Source organism: Panthera pardus, unplaced genomic scaffold (assembly GCF_024362965.1).
Source record: "Panthera pardus isolate Hobbes unplaced genomic scaffold, ASM2436296v1 HiC_scaffold_3, whole genome shotgun sequence".
Lineage (NCBI taxonomy): Eukaryota > Metazoa > Chordata > Mammalia > Carnivora > Felidae > Panthera > Panthera pardus.
The window spans coordinates 6,702,579-6,723,599 of NW_026526876.1; the positions used below are offsets into that span (position 1 = coordinate 6,702,579).

The 21,021-nt window shown below is 46.1% G+C and overlaps 1 protein-coding gene and 1 long non-coding RNA gene across 3 annotated transcripts in view; both read right to left on the minus strand.

The window, feature by feature from the left end:
• MAP2K4 (mitogen-activated protein kinase kinase 4) overlaps positions 1–21,021 on the minus strand; it is a 134,330-nt gene that overhangs the window by 57,488 nt on the left and 55,821 nt on the right. For both annotated transcript variants that reach the window (XM_053893182.1, XM_053893183.1), the window contains one exon: positions 9,915–10,089. In XM_053893182.1, the coding sequence (XP_053749157.1) occupies positions 9,915–10,089 (175 nt within the window). The remainder of the gene's footprint in view (positions 1–9,914; positions 10,090–21,021) is intronic.
• Positions 8,532–9,908, minus strand: LOC109245850 (uncharacterized). Its single transcript, XR_002071122.2, has 2 exons — positions 9,623–9,908; positions 8,532–9,391 (listed from the first exon to the last, which is right to left on the minus strand). It is a non-coding gene; the product is annotated as an uncharacterized LOC109245850 (long non-coding RNA).

Here is a 21,021-nt window from a genome sequence, read left to right on the forward strand (position 1 = left end):
CCTCTACTGATAGCGAACAGCTATTTCAATGTGGCGTCCTTCCAGATGGCCTCTAAATACACCGGGACCTTCACACGGACACGATTCTCGCCCGTTAACTCCAAACCCTGCCAGCCCCACTTCCCCCTCGCAGTGTGCTGCTTCTCCTCAGGGGTAAATGACTAGGGATGAAACTAACAGCAGTAAGTGGGAAGAACTTTCCAGTAGATTAAGACCGGTTCTTATAATGCAAAGGGATTGTGGGAACTATTAAAAACCTATGTTCACTCAAGGAGCAGGGGTGGGGGGGGTGGGGGCCGAGAAGCAAAGAAGATAGAGGAAAACACTCTCAGAGAAAGTGCTTTCACCCCTTAGAGATATGAAGACGTGTCGTTTCTGCTTGTTTCTCTTCCTGTCCTACATTTATTCTCAGGAACAAGGAGAAGGGGTAGGAGGAAAGGGTGTGACGGCGGCCCAGTCGCTGTTAGGGGATGCGGCTAGGACGGCTCAACTGTGGCAAAAAGAAAAGGGAAAAAGGTTAGCAACACAAAGGCCAAGGGACGAGCCACAGAAGAAGCGAAGGAAGAAAGGCCCACAGGGTCGGTCCTCAGAAGGTCACCAAGGAGCACTGTGCCTGGGTGCTGACTAAATACCCAGCTGGCAGTGATGCTTACACTCATTCTGACTCAGAGCGAACCCTTACAGCCCCATGTCAGACTTCTCAAAGCCATCTCAGTTGCCAGAGAGGCTGGACATACACCACTGGGGACTGCGCAGAGGTTTGCCTCAAAATGGCCCAGTCTGCATCTGCCTGTGTTCCGGTGACATGGGTTCTTCCTGCCAACTCAAGCTAGCAGAAAAGGCTACAGACAGATGACAAGCTCCGCCTCTTGGACAGTCTGTGTGTATGGCGAGGGAAGGCCCTCTGGGTTACCGGATCCCAGTCCTGCTCAGAGAAGGGGAAAACAGCTCATCATATTCTCGAAAGACACAGAATAAAGTGAGATTGATGACAAGTCATATATGCTCTTGATTAAAAACAGCAGCTCCCCAATGTGTGGGACAGATGTTCGTTCCTAGGATTGGATCATTCCAGACAAAAAAGATAAAAGTCATCTGCAAAGCAACCAGGAGTCGAGAACTGAGGAGTCCAGGAATGAACTTTTACAGAGACAGACTTAAAAATAGCAACATAGTCAAATAAACTTGCCAAATATCTACCAATTCTAACCGATATTCTTTTCTTGTTTTTGTTTTGAAATAGAGAAAACGTGTATGGGGGGGATGAGATGAGGGGACACAGAAGAAATGGGGTAATTAATGTGGCAAGGCATGACCGCTAGGCCCCAGCAGATAAGGCCTCCCAAATTCTCAAACAAGATCTTGTCAGGTTTTTGTAGGGCTCGGGTGAGGGTCCCGAGGGCAGTATAACAAGGTCATTAAGGGTAAGGTCAGTGACTCATACCCCTGCTGCACATGTTCATCTCCAACTACCTAGAAGCTGGAATAAAGGACGAGTATTTAAAAGTGAGAGAAGTGAGTTCCCCGAGGAGAAATTAGGGCACGGATACAATGAGACTCCGCAAGGAGATGGGCTCCATCACTGTAAGAGAAATGAGTGGATAGCTTCAAAGACGATCTGGGTGTTGATTAAGACAACCTGACACGATGGGCACCTGGGTGGCTCAGTCGGTCAAGCGTCCGACTTCGGCTGAGGTCATGATCTCACAGTTCGTGGGTTCAAGCCCCGCGTCGGGCTCTGTGCTGACAGCTGGGAGCCTGGAGCCTGCTTCGGATTCTGTGTCTCCCTCTCTGCCCCTCCCCCACTCATGCTCTGTCTGTCTGTCTCTCTCTCAAAAATAAATTAAACATTAAAAAAAAAAATTTTTTTTAAAGACAATCTGACAAAGTGTCACTTTCAATTTGTCACCAATCCAAACTAGAGCACCAGAAGGTATATACTCTTCAGCAAAGCCGTGCAGGGTCTGTGATCACTGGCAAAAAGCTGAAACTCCAATGACTGTGACTGTGGCTCACTCCTACACGTAATCACTGATCACCAACCAATGTTACCAAAAGCATGAGCATTCTGTATTTCAAGAAACTGCCAAACAACAACAAAAACAACAACAACTACCAAATGTCTTGCCAGAGTGATATGATAGCTAGACCAACCACTTCCAGGACAAAAACGAAACCCAAAGCTCCTTGTGTTGACCGTCTGTACCAAGTGGACATTGATAAATATCAGCCACACAGAAATCTTAGAACTGATCCACGAGCAAACAGATCACGTGGGATCTTAGGTGAGACTCCTCTCCACAGGAACTATTCCATTTGAAATCAAAGGAGGTGGGGCACCTGGGTGGCTGAGTCAGTTAAGCATCCGACTTTGGCTCAGGTCACGATCTCACAGTCCATGAGTTCGAGCCCCGCATCAGGCTCTGTGCTGAAAGCTCGGAGCCTGGAGCCTGCTTCGGATTCTGTGTCTCCCCCTCTCTCTCTGCCCCTCCCCCGCTTGCACTCTGTTTCTCTCTCTCTCAAAAATAAATAAAATATAAAAAAAGTTTTTTAATAAAATCAAAGGACGAAAAGAACAAGGATTATCTTAATTGATATAGCTGTGATATTTTGAAAATGTGTCCCGTTCCTGGAATCACAAATGCCAATACTGCTACGCCATAAATGCATTCCATTTGTTAAGCGTTCCTTGCAAAGAACCCTCCTATGATTAGCGTCTGTGGGTAAAATATGAAGGGGGGTCCACTGCAGTCAGCAACCTAAATCAGTGACGCAGGGGATGGGAGATAGGATCGCACTCAGATCCCCCAAGTGCCCCAGTGGATCCTTACAAACATGCTGCTTTCCCAACAGAAATGTCCAGAATTCAGTTCCAATACAAAGGGTGGAAAACCCCAGAAACCACGGCAGCACGTCAACGTGCTATTTATTATCCCCTTTGGGCCACATTTTCATTTTCTTAAGTCCAAAACAAAGATTCCATGTTCCACAGCTGCAGCAAGGCTCCTCCCTGCTACCCAGGTTCATCCTTGGCTGCTGGAATCTTCTGAATCGATCACATACAAAAATGCCCACTGTGTCACTCTCACAATGCCATCACTAACGGCATGAAGGCAGACAGCAACATTAGCCGAAACAAGTTAAAAAAGGCAAGTATTTGGAATGCCGATCACAGATGCAAAATTGGTTTTCACGTCAAAGAGTAACAGATAATAAGTGTGCCTGTTAAATCAATTGTTTTAAATTAGGAAGACGTGTTTCTACCAGGGCAGGAAGAAAGAATACTAATTCTTAATTGCCAAATCATCCAAGCCTTTAGAAGCAATTTAATGAACTCTCAATTGTCTCTTGATCAAATTAATTAGTTAATAGTAGTACCTCCTATTCTCCTCACTGAGGAGACTGAGGCCCAAGCAATTCCTTGTACATATCCTCTCTGATGTGTCACCAGAGAACTGGGGAGATCGGTTCCAAAAATATATGGAGTATTTATTACGTCATGGGCAGGGCTGCCCCGAGGGCAAGGTTAATGGGACAAGCTGGACGTGTCTTGATCACCGGCTTCCTCTTTACTAATGACATCATCCACATATAAAGAGCACAGCCGTAGCGCTAACATTTTACAAGGGCCGAAAGATCATCGGTGACAAGTGACAGGTCATTACTTCCATACCCATGACACCGAAGTGCGATGCAAGTGGAAATGACGTACCACCAACATCCGGGGCATGACCGTAAGACAAAAGCAACAAAAATGACAGAACGCTTGCAGGAGGCATATCAAATAGGGGGTCAGATGGTCCTCATTTAGACTAAGGGGTGGAAGACAGGTTCTTCTCCAAACTGCGACACAGGCTGAGCTACAGATTCCAAAGGTTTCCTCAGAGCTCACGAGCCCAGAGCATCCTTCCAATATTGGCAGGCACGGGGTTGCCATCCCCTATCCCTTACATCAGCCAGAACAGTGCTATTTAGTCTATATTATTGATTGGAGTCTACATACGATGCTATCAACAGAAAGAACCCATGGAGGAAAACCGCTAGGAACAAAAGGAACACGTCTATGTGAGGGGTTCCAAGCTACACAAGGCGAGTTCAAAACCAAGCTGACCGGGGGGCGCCTGGGTGGCTCGGTCGGTTGAGCGTCCGACTTCGGCTGAGGTCATGGTCTCATGGTCCGTGAGTTCGAGCCCCGCGTCGGGCTCTGTGCTGACAGCTTGGAGCCTGGAGCCTGTTTCCGATTCTCTGTCTCCCTCTCTCTCTGCCCCTCCCCTGTTCGTGCTCTGTCTCTCTCTGTCTCAAAAATAAATAAACGTTAAAAAATTAAAAAAAAAAAAACAAAAACCAAGCTGACCGGAGGGCAGTCCTGCCACAGCCTTTGGATCTGCCCACCTCTGTTAGCACTTTTCACCTGGAACACCGTGACATTCAAGCAACGCTAGGAACATACCGTAACACGGCTCCAGCAGCCACGGATTGCTTAATTAAGCCACAGGATGTAGCCGATCAAAGAAGAGTGGAAGGCCCTGGAATCCAGTCCCAATTCAAAACCAGGCAGCCATGACTTCTGCATTCCACACGTGATCTGGAAAATCAAACACTAGCACTCTGGCCTTCCAACATGCGGTAGAATTGCCTAACAAAGTGCTCTACACCGTCGGAAAGGAGCTTTGCAAATGTAAGGCTGCTCCCGTCAACTATCATTCCAGCGCTTTCGGAACAGTGTGCGAGACCAATGTTTAAGGACTACAATGAATCTCCTCCAGTGAGCCTCACAGTTCCCGCCAAAATTATTCAGTAAGGGAACTTCTGGTAGAAGTGGCAAGGTGTCCACAGGGGCCGACCCCCACATTGCCATACTTCCAGCACTGTCTGCGTGGGGGAGGCCTACCTAGGGAGCAGATGCAAGCACCATCCAGCCCCAAGGCTGGGGGAGGGGGGGGTCCTCTGGTCCTTCCCACCAGGCATGAGGGTTAACCTAGGTCTCAACTGTACATCAAGGACACTGAAGGCGAGATCCAAATACCAAGGAGAAGCAGGAATCGAGATCAGGTTACCAGCCTAGGATGGACCGGGACGACTGAAACGGATACACCAGTAGAGTTGGAACAGTAGAGGAAAAACTCTGAGGGAGGGTTGAAAGAACAAGAGGAGCGAGGCCCATCCTCGAGAAAGGGGAAACGCCTGAAACCCTTCAGTCCAAGGTCACGTTGCTAACTCAGTATGGCCTAAGCACCTAATCTGAGACAGCCAGTCCGTCTTTCTGAGTTGCGCAGATGAGTTCTCAGGTTGAAGACTGAATGCTCTTCGTAGTATCATCCCTGACAACCTTGACCGGACACGTTCCCATCCCCACCTACCTGCCTGCCATCGGTTTCATCCTCCCACGAGAGGTCAGCCTCGCTCAACGGTCAAGCCTCTAACAAACAACTCCACTGCCCTCCGTCTGCAGGGGCATCGATCCCTTTCAATCCCTTGACAACCTGAGGCTGTCATACCACTCCATTCCAGCCCACGGGCCTGAACTCTTTCTAACTCTTCACTCCTGTGTCCCCAGATTTGCTCAGACATGCTGATTCGGATCATCTGAGGACCTGACTCTGCTGGGTGTTTCTCCCAGACGTGAGTTTCTCTAACCCCAGCCCAGAAACCTAATGCCGATGCCAATGCCTTCCTCAAACATTTGATCTGAATGTTGGGCCTTTCCCCATTACAATTAGCCCCGGAAGGGAGCTAACCAGACACCTACTTTACTCTTAGAGGACAGGGTCTGTGTGGGTCTCATTTTTTTCATTTAGTGGTTATTCCAACATCATGCGAAACGGGGTATTAAATAAATGTTATTTGCCGAAGATGCTGATTGAAGCCTGAAGTACCCTACCAGAGCCGAAGGTGGTCCCTCCTGAGCTTTAGGAGACCTGGTGGCCAGGACAACGGCTTTGCCCTGGGCAGCCCCGTGACTCAGTCATTCAGGCGACAAGACAAACCAGCTGTATCACTCCCCGTCACAGAAGAAGAAGACCTTTTTCCCATGAGTGTGCGATTAAAACTGAAGGGTCAAGATTTTCCACATCTTAGGTCCTAATGCCGAACCTCACTGGCAGCTTCAGGAACTGTCCTCGGGCCAAAGGTCAAGAAATTGTTGGCGTGCCTGGGTGGCTCAGTAGGATAAGCATCCAAGTCTTGATTTCGACTCAGGTTACGATCTCCCTGTCATGAGATCGAGCCCCACGCCCAGCACGGAGGCTGCTTGGGAAGCTCTCTCCCACTCCTTCTGTGCCTCCCACCCCACACACACGCACACGTGCCCTCTCTCTTTCCCTCTCTCTTTCTCTCTCTCTCAAAAGAAAAAGAGAAATTGTTGTATGTACAACTCTTACACATGCTGTATGCTACCTCGCTGAGTTTGATTTATTATATCTTAGCTGATTTTTAGATTACGTCTTGGAGATGACCATTTCTACTAACAGGTCTTTTCAGACATTTCTTACAGGTGGCAAAATAAACTTGGGGAAGGGCTCCCTCAAAACTAAACCTCAGGGGCGCCCCTGGTTGGCTCAGTTAGAAGAACATGTGACCCTTGATCTTGGGGTCGTGAGTTCAAGCCCCACATTGGGCTTAAAATAATTTAAAAAACCAAAACTAAAAATGAGGAATAATGATAATAAAACCAGACTAATACCACAGTCCACTTTTGTAAAGAACTGCAAATAGGTCTTAAGGATGACTTATTTCCAACATAAGCTTAGTATCTACTAAGTTAACCCCTCCATATTCCCCAGTGCATAGTAAAACACTAGTATAATGCATTTCTCATTTTACCAACAACCAGGGAAAACTCACAGGAGTGTGAACCACTGTCTCCCACTCTTTTAAATTTCTGTAGTCCTATCTCAAGGCTAAACACAGAGGGCGCTTAGTAATCAGGCTGTCTACGTCAGACCTAATGTCTTGATCACATACTGCCCCTGGGTGTTTGCTCTTGTCCATCTGTCCACGTGCCTACGTGATAAGGAATACACTCGCTCAGGTGTGATGAAAGGCTAAGCTTTTTCAGAGAGACCCACAAGATACACATTTAAAAACTGCAGTGGCTGGGGCGCCTGGGTGGCTCAGTCGGTTGGGCGTCCAACTTCAGCTCAGGTCACGATCTCGCAGTCTGTGAGTTCGAGCCCCGCATTGGGCTCTGGGGTGATGGCTCAGAGCCTGGAGCCTGCTTCCGATTCTGTGTCTCCCTCTCTCTGCCCCTCCCCCATTCATGCTCTGTCTCTGTCTCAAAAATAAATAAACGTTAAAAAAAAAATTTTTTTTTTTAAACTGCAGTGGGAGGCAAACACCAGTCTGCAAATTGGTATCAAACTGTCATGTATGTGAATGGAAAAACCCTCTTCCAGTATCATATGACGTCATGGAATCCAATGGTACGCCCCACTGATAGGTCGGTTGATAATGTCACATCACCACCTTCCCCACACTAAACGGACCCGCTTGCTCAAGAATTCAAGGTGATGGGGAGCCTGGGTGGCTCAGTCGGTTCAGTGTCAGACTTCAGCTCAGGTCATGATCTCACAGTTTGTGAGGTTGAGCCCTGAGTTGGGGCCCTGTGCTGACAGCTCGGAGCCTGGAGCCTGCTTTGGATTCTGTGTCTCCCTCTCTGTCTGCCCCTTCCCTGCGCTCTCTCTCTCCCTCTCTCTCAAAAGTAATAAAAACATTTAAAAAATTGAAAAAAAAAAAAAAGAATTCAAGTTGATAAACACGGGGCACCTGAGTGGCTCAGTCGGTTGGGCGTCCACTTCGGCTCAGGTCATGATGTCGCGGTCCGTGTCTCCCTCTCTCTCTGCCTCTCCCCCGCTCACATTCTGTCTGTCTGTCTGTCTCTCTCTCAAAAATAAAGAAACATTAAAAAATTAAAAAGAACTCAAGGTGATAAACAAACAGAGACAGTACCAACTGATAGGTATTGATGTGAGAGTTACCCATCTGGAGGTCCCATGACCCCCTCCAAGTATTTCTTAAGAGCTGGGATTTTCAAAGCCACTCCAACAGGGGCTCTCAAAATAAGGTCAAATTACAAACAGCGGACAACAACTTCCTATTTTCACTCTTTAAATGCCTTCAAAACTTGAGTGAGCACTACACAGTTTCAAAAGTTCTCAAATTAAGAAAAGCTTCCTTCAAGTCACAATGAAGCAAGTACCTTCTTTATTTCCCTTGAAAACCTACTGACTGTGGCCGAAGTCAACACAGATTACTAAAACAGATTATGATAACGGTCGACATAGTAAAACGCATGGAGTGCAGGCTGAAAATCGCAGGACATAATTATTTCAAAGGCCTTTCCCTAGTACCTGGAAGAAAGTTTAGAAGCTTTAGTTACATAGGATAGCTCTCCCTTAAGACCCAGCCAAGTAAAAGCAAGTGTCATGCACGGACAGCATACAGAAGAGCAGTGCAACACTCATCCAGAAAAATCTCAATAAAATGACTTCCCACTTCCATTGCAGTGGCACAAAATAAACATAGAGGAATCATTTCACGTTCCAAGAAGACTACCAGTTTATTTCAAGAGATAATCCAAAGCAGAGGGCGTAGCCTATGCGTCTTTAGAGGTCTACAGTTCACGTGCAAGATTTTGCAGACGTATGCAGCATCCTAAGAAAAAGGCCCACAGTCGTCATCACAATGCAAAAGAACAATGACCAAAAACGAGGTGAAGAACCATACAAGTTTTCCCCATCATGAATTTCTCATCGGTTTGTAGGACCCCACAAAGAGAAATGCTCAACAGTGAAGGAGGCAAAAACAGTTAGAGTAACATTTTGCTCACAGTAAACTTTAACACAGAGAGCATCTTCTATCAGTGTGATGCGAATCCCCTCCCAAAAGTCAATTACGACACTGAGGCGCCTAGTCAATCAAGCCACGTTGAAAAAGTCTCCAAACAGGCGTTTCAACAGGAAGATGATTAGCCGACACTGTCTGCAAACCCATTCTCCATTGTGTAAACTGAGGCATTGACTGCTTCCGTAAGAATTGTAACTCGGATCCCCCTTTGCCTTTTTCTTTTTAAACCGCCACCCCCAACACTGTCCATTTTCCAGTAACATCTGAGACACAGCGAACATCTGCTCGACATCTAAACAAACAAACGGCCACGTTACAACTACGCGGGCCCCACAGGAGTCGGATGGACGGCAGCGATGCGTAACAGGCACCGACGTCAGCCCGCCAAGGACAGCCTGTGGGGCCGATCTCCACTCCGGGCCACTCTGCCGTCTTCTTCACATGAACGTATCAGGTGGCAGACACTCACAGCAAGGACGGAATGTGACGGCATTATCACGAGGTACGCATTTCAAGTCCAGCTTTCGAACCGGGGAACAGGGCAGTACTGGGTGGAGATGAGAAAACAAACAGAAGCCGAGCCGGTCAGGGCCGAGTAAGGTTGAGGTTAGTGGCAACAGCATGTGCGTGGTTTCCGGGAAACCTTCAGTGAGACTGCTGTTAGCCCTAGCCCCGCACCTTGCCCAACCCAGTGTGCTGCCTCTTCATCCAGCTCCCCGCCTGGCTCGGTGCAGCACTGCCCTGCTCCCAGGGGTGCGGCCGCCCAGCCTGAACTCACCTTGGCAGCGGAAGGGCCTGGAGTTGAAAACACGTTAGCGCGTCATGCCAAGAGTGCAGCGAACATGCGCACTTCACACCCTCGGCGCTTCCGGAGGGGAGGGAAGCACATGCCACCGGCCAGACAGCCTCGGGACGATTCACACCCTCGAAGGATTTGGAGAAACGGTTTTACAAACACCCACGTTCGCCACACAAGCCGGGAGAGGACAGAACAACAGTGGAGTGACTGCACCAGGAAGTTGCACCTAATGGCTGAAAGCACCGGAAAAAGAAGGACGGGCGTCACCTACTTTAACTGCCATTATCTGCCCACTTGGTTTGTGGACCATTTTGTTGACGGAACCGTAAGCTCCTCGTCCGATTTCTCCAAGGTCCTTCAAGTCCTCCGCGGTGAAATCCCAGTGCTGCTCAGGAGAGATCTTCAGTTTTCCCGACGATTCGATGCTGTGTGTTCTCAGCCTCTCTCTGTTAAAATACCGGGAAGCAATTGTGCCACATTTTAAACAGGTTTGGACTTTTTTTCTGATAGCTAGCACCGATGAACGCGTGGGAAAAAAACACGGTCTGACCTCCAGGGTTTTGGAGGGTTTTTTTTTTTGGCTTTGTTTTGTTTGTTTTGTTTTTGTTGTTGTTTTTAGTGGGTTGTTTTTGGGGTTTTTTGTTTTGTTTTTTTTTGCATCGTCTTCTTTTTTTGACACACTGACTTAAGGAAGGCCTAAATTTAGGGAGTCAATGATCATAGCTTTAAGAGGATTCAGAAAACCAAGGTTCCATTGACTGAAGAAAGTAATTCTATAGACTCGTTTTCATTTCCAAATACGAGAGCTTTCTCAAACCTTTGCAAAACTGCATTGTTAAATGCAGACGCCCAGGAGTGACAGACCTCATTTCCAGAAAGTTCTTATCCAACCTTACCCAACATTAATACTCCAGGCCCTCAACCTGTGGCACAGGCACTCCCAAACTTTGGTGCACATTAGAATTTCCTGGCGAGATTCTTAAAATCTGGATGCCCAGGTTACCATCTCATAGCAATTAAATCAGAGTATCTGGGGGCAGGAGTCCAAAAGATCCAGTATTTTTAAAGATCCCAGGTGACTCCAGCAGAGTTTGGGAACTAACACCTTACCATACTGCCCTGTCCCTGTTTATGCCATGCTGGGGTAGGGGATCAGTTACATAGACAGCCAGCAGGCACTAACAGAAAAACTGTCATGTATTATTCAAACTTGAACCTCTCAGTCTTTGTTCACAGATATAGCAACGAGGTGAAAACAAATGATTCATGGACAAAAGGACCCACTCCTTACAGATTTTCATTACATTCTAAAACCATCTCCAAAATTCCAACCTGGAGATCAAAGGATGAACTTGTAACCATGCTTTGTAAAAAAGCAAATCCGGGGCACCTGGGTGGCTCAGTCGGTTAAGCGTCCGACTTCGGCTCAGGTCATGATCTCATGGTTCATGGGTTCGAGCCCCACGTTGGGCTCTGTGCTGACAGCTTGGAACCTGGAGCCTGCTTTGGATTCTGTGTCTCCCTCCCTCTCTGTTCCTCCCCTGCTCTCACTCTGTCTCTCTCTCTCACTCTCTCAAAAATAAAGATTAAAAAAATTAACAACAACAAAAAAAGCAAATCCAAAATGAAAAATGGGAAAACCACCTCATTTGTGTCTCTTTCTCCCCTGCCCCCACAGATCAATACAGTAATGAACTCTATCAAGCCAGGGAGGGCAACATGCCAGAAAAAGATTCTTGAATATCATTGATATTTTTCTTCAATTTCATATGAAATGGTCAGAATCTCTTTAAAATCTGATCAGGTAATACAAGCAAGAAAAGTTGACATGCTTATTTCTTTTACTTCTTCCAAAATACAGAAATGTTTTCTCAGGTTACTAGAACTGATTTTTGTAGCTACTTTTAAGGTTCTCAAAATATTCAGAATTTTAAAATCACTTCCCCAGAATTACCACATATACTAGTATTCATAATTACCATGCTTCAAGACTGTAGTTTAAAGACTAATACACTTTGTCTAAGTAACCACTTAGGGAACCCACATTCCCAATGCCAGATTCCAGGATCATAATAAGTCATACTACCAGCTTTTATTCACGCAAATTCTTGTCTTGTTTAGGACATATTTTCACCAACCAAACCTAGTGACGAACTGTCTTAGTAATCTTTTTCATGATGCAGAAGTATCCTAACGTAAAGAAGATTCGTTTTTGGGGCGCCTGGGTGGCTCAGTCAGTGAAGCGTCCAACTCTTGATTTCGGCTCAGGTCATGATCTCACAGTCCGCGAGACTGAGCCCCACATCGGGCTCTGTGCTGATGGTACAGAGCCTGCTTGGGATTCTCTTTCTCCCTCTCTCTCTGGCCCTTCCCTGCGTGCACACACTCTCCCTCTCTCTCAAAATAAAGCAATAAGCACTAAAACAGAAAGAAGAAGGAAGAAAGAAACAAGGAAAGAAAGAAAGAAACAAAGAAAGAAAAAGAAGGTTCATTTGTAAAGATCATTGTTCTCCGATCACTGGCAAGTAAACACCACCTCTATGGCTCAGTGTAATCACTGGTGAAATGTCCAGCAGTGGGCAACCGCTGAGAGTAGCTGAAAAATAGTTAAAATTACATGTAAATTGGAAGCAACGTGTTTTAAATTATTCGCTAATTTATGGGACATGGTAGACAGGTTCAAAGGTGATCTCCGCGATCTGTACATCCCTGGGGTTCACATCGTTGTGTGGGCTCCTCTCTCTGAGTGTGGACGGGACCTATGACCTGCTTCTAACCAAGAGAATGGGGCAAAAGACATCATTCCCATGAATACATTGTGTCATACAGCATTCCTGAGAAATGAAAGGAGTGTTTCATTACTACCTAAATCACAGAATAGCAAGTTATAATATTACCTATTTAAAGATCAAATTTCAGAATTATGGAGTAGCTCTTCTAATAATTTCGCTTACTGTAGCCTGCAGTGTAGTTTCTGGAGAAGGTCTCTTTTTTTTTTTTAAAGGGAACAGATTGACACCTACAGGGTACAGGTTATCTTCTTGGACTAATGTAAATGTTCAAAAACTGAGTACACAACTCTGAATACAGGAAAGGCAACTGAATTGTACAGTATAAGGGGTGAATTCTATGGGATGTGAATTATATCTCAATAAAGCTGCGAAGACAGAAGATGGAGGGCAGAATGTGGTCACCACCCACAGTCCATTTTCTCATTTAGACTGGAAAAAAGTTGTGGAAACCACAAAAAAAAACATGCTACGGTTATGCCATCATGAAGGTGTGTTCATGGAGTCTTTGCTCCTACCAGGCTGGCAACCTTTCCAGCGAAACTGAATCAATTTCACAGCTATTGTTTTAAGAGTTAGTGGCTTCCAAAGAAGGACTGGATAGAGATACAGCGCTGTAGTGACCACACCTGGAAGCCTGACCTGACCCTTTACCCTCACACTATAGCAGTCAACCAGTGAAGCAACTGTACCGAGTGCCCGAAACCTTAGTTGTGGTTTTCTATGGAGGCAAATGTGTCAATCAAGATTTAAGTGTTACTTCTATTAGGCATATCAGAAATTCCCAGTCATTTCATTATTAATTTCTTACCTGAAAATTAGTTCAGCTCAACTCCACAAATCTGTAAGCGATCCCCAATGCCTTTCTCTGCCTCATCAGTAACTAAGTTCAGCCTATGACCTTTTCTTTACTCTTATATTCAGCCTTCTAAAATGCATGGTAACTGTGGTCCACATGAGCAATTCTTAACCCAGACATCTTACCCATTCCCTCTGTTGGGCTGTATTCAAGAAACAAGCAAGCGATGGAGGTTCCAAGTCTCAAATTAACCCAAATCTCATACAGAAACACAACCCCAGCCCCATATCTAACCACCTACGCAGAAAAGTCCCTAAGAAAATTGGTAACGTTCTCCTCTGGATCTAGAGGTCTTCAACATGGAAACAAATTTTAATAGTTTTTGTTGTAAGAAGACCTGTAATTAGACAATCAAGTGATACACACTCCAGTTAAAAAGTGAGCTATACACTTACATATTTAAGGCCTACAGATCACAAATCAGATTTAAAGAGTACCCCTCTTGAATACAGTATTTCCAACAGGATGTACTTGGGGATAGATCTCAACACCAGGGAAGCTGTTTAGATACAGACTGATGTCACCATAAAATATTTTCTCTTATATAAAGGGAAGTAGGAGTTGAGTGGCAATAATAAACCTTGGTGATATCTACAGACAACAACACGAAGGATTAAAACCTAAAAAGAAAAAAAAATGGATCCATTTTATTAACCAACTTGAATCAAACTTGAAAAAAATCGGTTCGTGGACACAGTGCATCTTACCACCAGATTCGCTAATTAACGTGAATGGACTGGGTCCGTGTCCCCTGTGGTTATATCATCGTGTTCCAAAGACTATGCTCCTTGGCCTTGTAAAGGGATGCCGTATGAATGACTGAAAAAAATCAGAGGTTCTAGGCCTTCCCTCTTCTACTCTTTCAGGGAACCCTCATTCCCCTGCCCCCCAGGCTTCATCTTTCCACGGAGAGGGATCTGGTGTCTCACATGAGCCCTTACGGGCTGACCAGAGAACACGAACAAAGAAACTGAACACACTCAGGTCAAGTCCTTCCTACACGGAGGGTACGGATGCTCTGGGTGTCCCTCTGTCATGCATTACGAGAGGCTGCCACTCACAGGATGGGGAAGTCTAATTACATGAGGCCACGAGGAGGAGTTAGCAAACTATTCAGGTCTCAAATGCAGAGCTACATTTCCCATTTTGTCAAGAATAAGACAGGGGTAGGGGCTCCTGGGTGGCTCAGTCAGTTTAGCGCCTGGCTCTTGATTTCTGCTCAGGTCATGATCTCACAGTTCGTGAGATCAAGCCCCATGCCGGGCTCCGTGCTGACAGTACGGGGCCTGCTGGAGAGTGTCTCTCTCCCTCTCTCTCTCAAAATAAAGAAACAAGCATTTATCAAGGATAAGACAAATCTTACCATCTCTCTCAATTGGTGCCCAATACAAAGGGAATGAAGCCTTTTCCATTTTTTAACTAGACTTCTAGAGAACCAAAAACCAAGATTTTCAAACATTTTCACAAAGTATTAGTAATAAAACGAAATGCGATCGTGCAATTCCTAGGGTTCAAAGAAAATATAACAATTTCAATGTGACCTCAGAGCCTCCAGACGCCAAGAATTTCACCGCTTTGCAGCTAACCCTATAAACTAAAGTCAATTCCCTTTGGCCCCCTTGTACTAGTGCTCAGAAAGACAAAGGACAAATACTTTTGGTGACCTGAGTCATAGCTGTAGCTTGAAAGTCCCAGTTTATTCCACTTCTAGAAAAAGCTTACCCAGAGTCTCAAGGGCAACAAGGAGATCACATGCAGTCTGTCGACCGCAACTTCCGTCCTAAGATACAATTTCTGGGGACACCGGGGTGGCTCAGTTGGTTGAGCATCTGACTCTCGATTTCAGCTCAGGTCAGGATCCCAGGGTCGAGGCAACAAACCCCGCACCAGGCTCCACAGTGAACATGGAGCCTGCTGGAGAGTCTCTCTCTCTCCCTCTCTCTCTCTCCCTCTGCCCTCCTCCCCAGCTTGCGCTCACTCTCTCTCTAAAAAATAAAAATTTTAGGGGCGCCTGGGTGGCTCGGTCGGTTAAGTGTCTGACTTCGATTCAGGTCATGATCTCACGGTCCGTGAGTTTGAGCCCCGCGTCGGGCTCTGTGCTGACAGCTCAGAGCCTGGAGGCTGTTTCAGATTCTGTGTCTCTCTCTCTCTCTCTCTCTCTCTCTCTCTCTCTCTCTCTCTCTCTCTCTCTCTGCCCCTCCCCTGCTGTGCTCTCTCTCTCTCTCTCTCTCTCTCTGTGTCCCAAAAATAAATAGATAAAAGGAGGTGACTCAGCCAGAAGGAAGGTCATGGGTTTTTTCTTCTCTTTCTCCCCCTTCTGGTTCTTGTTGCCTGGAATACTGGTGAGGACTGGAGTTCCAATCACCCTCAAGGCCCTTGAGAATGGAAACCATGTACTGAGAATGAGGGAGAAGAAAATTACGGCTCTCTAGACTCTGATGACCATGAAGCCATTTCACCAACCCTACGCCTACCTATCTCCAGACAACATCTCCAGAAAGAGAAATAAACTGTCTTACTGAAGCCGCTATCTGTCCTCACCGCTGATGCTGTTGATATGCAAACTCATGCAAACTCATTTCCGGTTAATGAAGCCCCCAAGGATATCTTATTTCCCAGTGATTGTCACGGGAGGAGGTCCCTAGCATCTGGCAGTGGTGAAGAGGGAGGGAACAGGTGGAAGTCTGGTCATGACAATGACTGGGAAGTGCTATGAGCACTTAGTGGCTGAGGGTCAATGATGCTAAAATGGTTTCAAATCCACAGACCAGTTACAAACAGGCCAAGAACACTTCCCTGAATAAAGTCCTTAACTCTGGCATCCCTCATTTCTTACAGCCAGCCCTAATCATCCCTGTTCCCAGCGACTAGCCGTTCCAACCTCTAGGGCAAACATGCACAGACAGACAGACAGACATATACATACACATACACACACACACACAGAGAGAGAGAGAGAGAGAGAGAGAGAGAGAAACCGACACAGATACTGTGGGCATCACAAATAAGTAGAATATGTGTGTTTTCTTTTACAAAACATGCAAAATGATGGGTAGAATGAATCCACGCAATACAGACCTTAAGACACAAATGCGATATAAGAAAATTATTTTTTGAAATAAGGGGGACATCCTGTTACATGAAAATCTGAAAGCTGTCATTTCTGAGCCCACATGTTTGCAATGAAGTCCTTTAGTGTGCCCTCTTTGATCACCGACCCTCTGGACAGAAATGACCACTTTGTCTTTTCACTACTTACTGAACACTGAATCATCACTACTGCGTTTTCACTGCCGTCCTTTCACTGATTCGGACTGATGTGTACAAGTTTCTAAAATCCTACAGATTCCCCTCCCCCCCCCAAAAAAAATAAAAAACTGTGACATGATGTTCCAGAGCATTCCTGAGACTAGACCCTGGGAAAAGCTTTATTTCTATCTAAAGTGTCCAATAAAGCTGCCCGGCTTTGCACATAGGTGGGCGGACTTGTTCTTTGGAGAAATATAGCCAGCACGGCCACGGCTACCTGGGATGTCTCTAGCTCATCTTCCACCCCTACCCTCTGCTAAATCCAGAGGGCACCCTTCTGTGCTAATTCAGCAGCAGGATAAGTACTCGGACAGATATAAAGGGTATAGGCTAAACTGTTAAGCAAGTGCCCACAGAGCCCCGTCCACAGCGCCCTTTTCCCTCACGCCCACCTAAAAGGTGATCAGGGGTGAGATCACTCTTTTAAGCTGCAGTTTGGTTTCTTACTCTTAGAGTTGGACTTTTTTTTTGCCACTTGGCAAGCAAGTGTCTCTTCCTTGGTTAAGTCCCTGGGAGAACACCCCTGAGCCCTCCTGCCAAGGCTTTGTTTTCCTGCTGCTGCTTCTGCTAAGAGTTATTAGTATATGTTATTAACTTATCGACTGACTCTTGGTCCTGTGCTGTAAATATTTCTCCAGAGCGTGTTTACCTTCCCATTCTATTTATGAATTTATACCTGTAAAACATTCGGAAATGTGCATGCTCTCAAGTCGATCGTGCCATTTCACTCTGCCACGCAGTATCATTCAAGTTCACCTCCGCGTGCGAAATGGACTTCCTTCCACCATTGCCTTTCCAGCTTCCTGCCAATGCCTCGTTTTCTCACCTATCACCTAATCAATAATCCTGTTCCCTATTTATCCAAATTTGCTCTCCCCTCGAGATTTGCTGGGGGCGCCGGGGTGGCTCAGATGGTTAAGCGTCCAACCTCGGCTCAGGTCATGATCTCACAGTTCGTGGGTTTGAGCCCCGCGTCGGGCTCTGTGCTGACAGTGTGGCGCCTGCTTGGGATTCTCTCGTTTTCTGTCTCTCCCCACTCTCACTTTTTCTCTCTCTCAAAAATAAACTTAAAAAAAAAAAATTTGCTGGGGCGCCTGGGTGGCTCAGTCGGTTAAGCAGCCGACTTCAGCTCAGGTCATGATCTCACGGTCCGTGAGTTTGAGCCCCGCGTCGGGCTCTGTGCTGACAGCTCAGAGACTGGAGCCTGTTTCAGATTCTGTGTCTCCCTCTCTCTCTGACCCTCCCCCGTTCATGCTCTGTCTCTCCCTGTCTCAAAAATAAATAAAATGTTAAAAAAAAAAAAATTTGCTGATCCTTTTTTATAAACATCATGATGTCTTCTACTGTATTAAGAATGCCATAAAGTGCCGCGTTCAGAGATGCTTTCTCAAAGTCAAGAAGACATTGCTTCCTAGTTCCAGAATGCCTGCTCCCATCTCACAGGGAGGATACGTGTGGCACTCACGCTTGGGCCACTGTGGAGCATCAGGGACACAGACTTACTCTCACACTTGAAACAAGTAAAAAAACGGACAAAATCTGAGATGGTCTTGAAGACACTGGACGTCAGGCATCAAAGGGCAGCGAACACCGAGAGGCAAGAAATACACACGGTGAGCCTACGGCTGTCCCCAGCTTCCGGTCTGGAGGGGTCCACAGACTGCGAGGGGATGGGGGACCAGGGGGATCGAGGCACCTCCTGGCAGTATCCTGGTGTTGAGCAGACAGATCTGGGTGTCTGAGGAGACCAAGGTAGCCAGAATCTAAGAAGCAGAGTTCCGGGATAAGAGAGCGCTGCACAGAAAGAGAACCCCACAGACAGGCACGGAGCCCTCCTTGGTCAGCATGCTCTTACAAAGACCCTACACTCGCCTGGGGAAAGAACCCCCCAAAAGGATTAGAGGGAACAATGCCCAGGCTGGAGCGGTACTCGGAACACCCACCAAAGCTGAAAAGCAAGAGTCAACAGGATCCAGCTGTTTCCAAGTAACTTAACCAAAGATTCGTAGGAACGCAAAAACACCTGGCACCCAAAGTCCGGCCTGCAATCTAAAACTCAGCAAGGATGCAGAGAAGCAAAATAAGATGGCCCAAAATGAAGAGAAAGATCAACCAATTCTGAGTCAGAAATGGCGAAGATGCCAGAACTAGCAGACAAAGACAATGAAACCGTGTTTACGACTCTATGGTGTGTGTTTGAGAAACTGAAGGGGAGACGAATACATTGGACAGATGTGGGATATACAAAAAGCAACGAAACCAAACGTCTAGACAGAAAAGCTAGAACAGGTCAGGAGGAAACTTTGGGGGTGGTAGATATGTTCACTGACCTGCCTGGAGTGGTGCTTTCACAGGGTATACACACGTCAAAACTTCCCAAACTGTACGCTTTCACTACGTACAGTTCATTATATGTCAACTATACCTAAGTAAGATTGATGGGAAAGAGAGAAAGAGACTGTCTTGGAGCCTCACTCTCCTTGTGGGAAAAGGATTTGTCCATCCCGTGTCCATACGTTCAAACCCTGTCTGTAGTTCAAGGCCCCAGGGCTCAGGGTGTTCCCAATCAGAGCACGCACTGCTCCAGAGGCAAATTCTCTCTTGATGCCCTTGTCCTCGAATTCCATACTCTTCAACGGACAGCAGCAAATCTAAGAATATAATCCTCAGTCTATTTTGCTACCACGACCCTTCTCTGCGTCCACGCTGCCCAGATGAAATGTACCTACATCCATCTGGCCTCCCTCCCCAGTTATTTTCTGGTACTTGCTAGTCAGGGGGGAGGCTCTGGGGTGGGGGAGGCACTCTGTCTCTTAAACTAATGGTTCAGAAGAGGCCACATTTTCTCCTGCGGTCTGCAGGAATGCCCTAAGAGAAATCCTCGGTAAATCTCTTCTTGATTCCTATAGGGACTCCACATGGGATTGTCTTAATTTTCTGTGTTTCATATATCCATCCTTGTTTCTTAATAAATAGTTTAGCAGGATACTGCTTCTCCTATATCATTTTGCCCTACAAATCTGAAATTGTTTTTACAAAGTCAGAACATTAGTTCCTGAAGCAAGTAACGAAGGAGCAAGAATCTTAATTCCTTTTCATTCATAACCTGTAGCTAGCTATGTGAACTGTCTTGTAAACTATGGGACATTCTCAAGCTCACCTTTATTATTCTGGGGCAGGGCGGGCATTTACCCAAACTAGTCAATGAGAAAAAAAAAAAAGATTTTATAGATTATTTCTACAGACACAATCTAAAGATTTATCAACAGACACACTTAGGAACACAGGCTATTTTATATAATATACCTACTTGAAACAGAGGGTATTTTTGAACCTCTTACAGTGCTTACATTTTAGCTTGTGTGAATTGTGATCAAACCAGCTTAATTTAATACCAGTCTAGGCTGTAGACCTTAACTCACTCTACTTCCTTATGTATACTCTAGGTGCCTACAGAAAAATAAAAAGGTAAATATCTAATTACAGTTGAATCTGGATCTTTCTGTGAAGAGAAGCCAAAGCACACAACTCAACATGTGTGCTAGTTAATGCACAAAATAGCCTGTGAAAGGAGAAAAGAAGAAAACATTCTTCATGCCCCCAGCTTCCGGACATCTCCGTTTGGGTTTCAGATGCACACAGTCACAGACTAACAGACTAACAGAATCGTCCAGGCTTGTCCTTCAGAAAACCCTGCCTGGAGGTCCTGGATTGGGTCCAGTGCTCCTCCTCAGCACCCACATATGCTAAAAATCAGGAAACACCCAGTCCGGGGCCCCTGGGTGTCTCAGTCGGTTAAGCGTCTGACCTCGGCTCAGGTCATGATCTCGCGATTTAGGAGTTTCAGCCCCACATCCGGCTGTGTGCTGACAGGAGCTTGCTTTGGATTCTAGGTCTCCCTCTCTCTGCCCCTTCCTCCCCAAAACTAAACATTAAGAAAAAAAATTGGGAGGCCTGGGTGGCTGAGTCGGTTTAGCGTCCGACTTCAGCTCAGGTCATGATCTCACAGTCTGTGAGTTTGAGCCCCGCATCGGGCTCTGTGCTGACAGCTCAGAGCCTAGAGTCTGCTTCAGATTCTGTCTCCCTCTCTCTCTGTGCCTCCCCCGCTCACACTCTGTCTCTCTCAAAAATAAACAAACATTTAAAAAATTTTTAATTAAAAGAAGAAAAAAGAAAAAAAAAGAAATACCCAGTCCATGGCAAATTCCTGATCTGCAGTCCCAGCAACGTTTTCTTTCAAGTAGATTAGGCTAGTTTGGTACTTCTTCTTAGTGAGCCCTATTGTGGGTCCACATCTAACCGTTTGTGCTTAATTCTTCTGATAATTCCTTCTATCGAGTCAAACTCAGAGGTCTCCTTTGAAGGGGCACAGGGGAGGATACAGGCAACAGGCCAGGGTCCCTCAAGTCGCAGAACAAGGA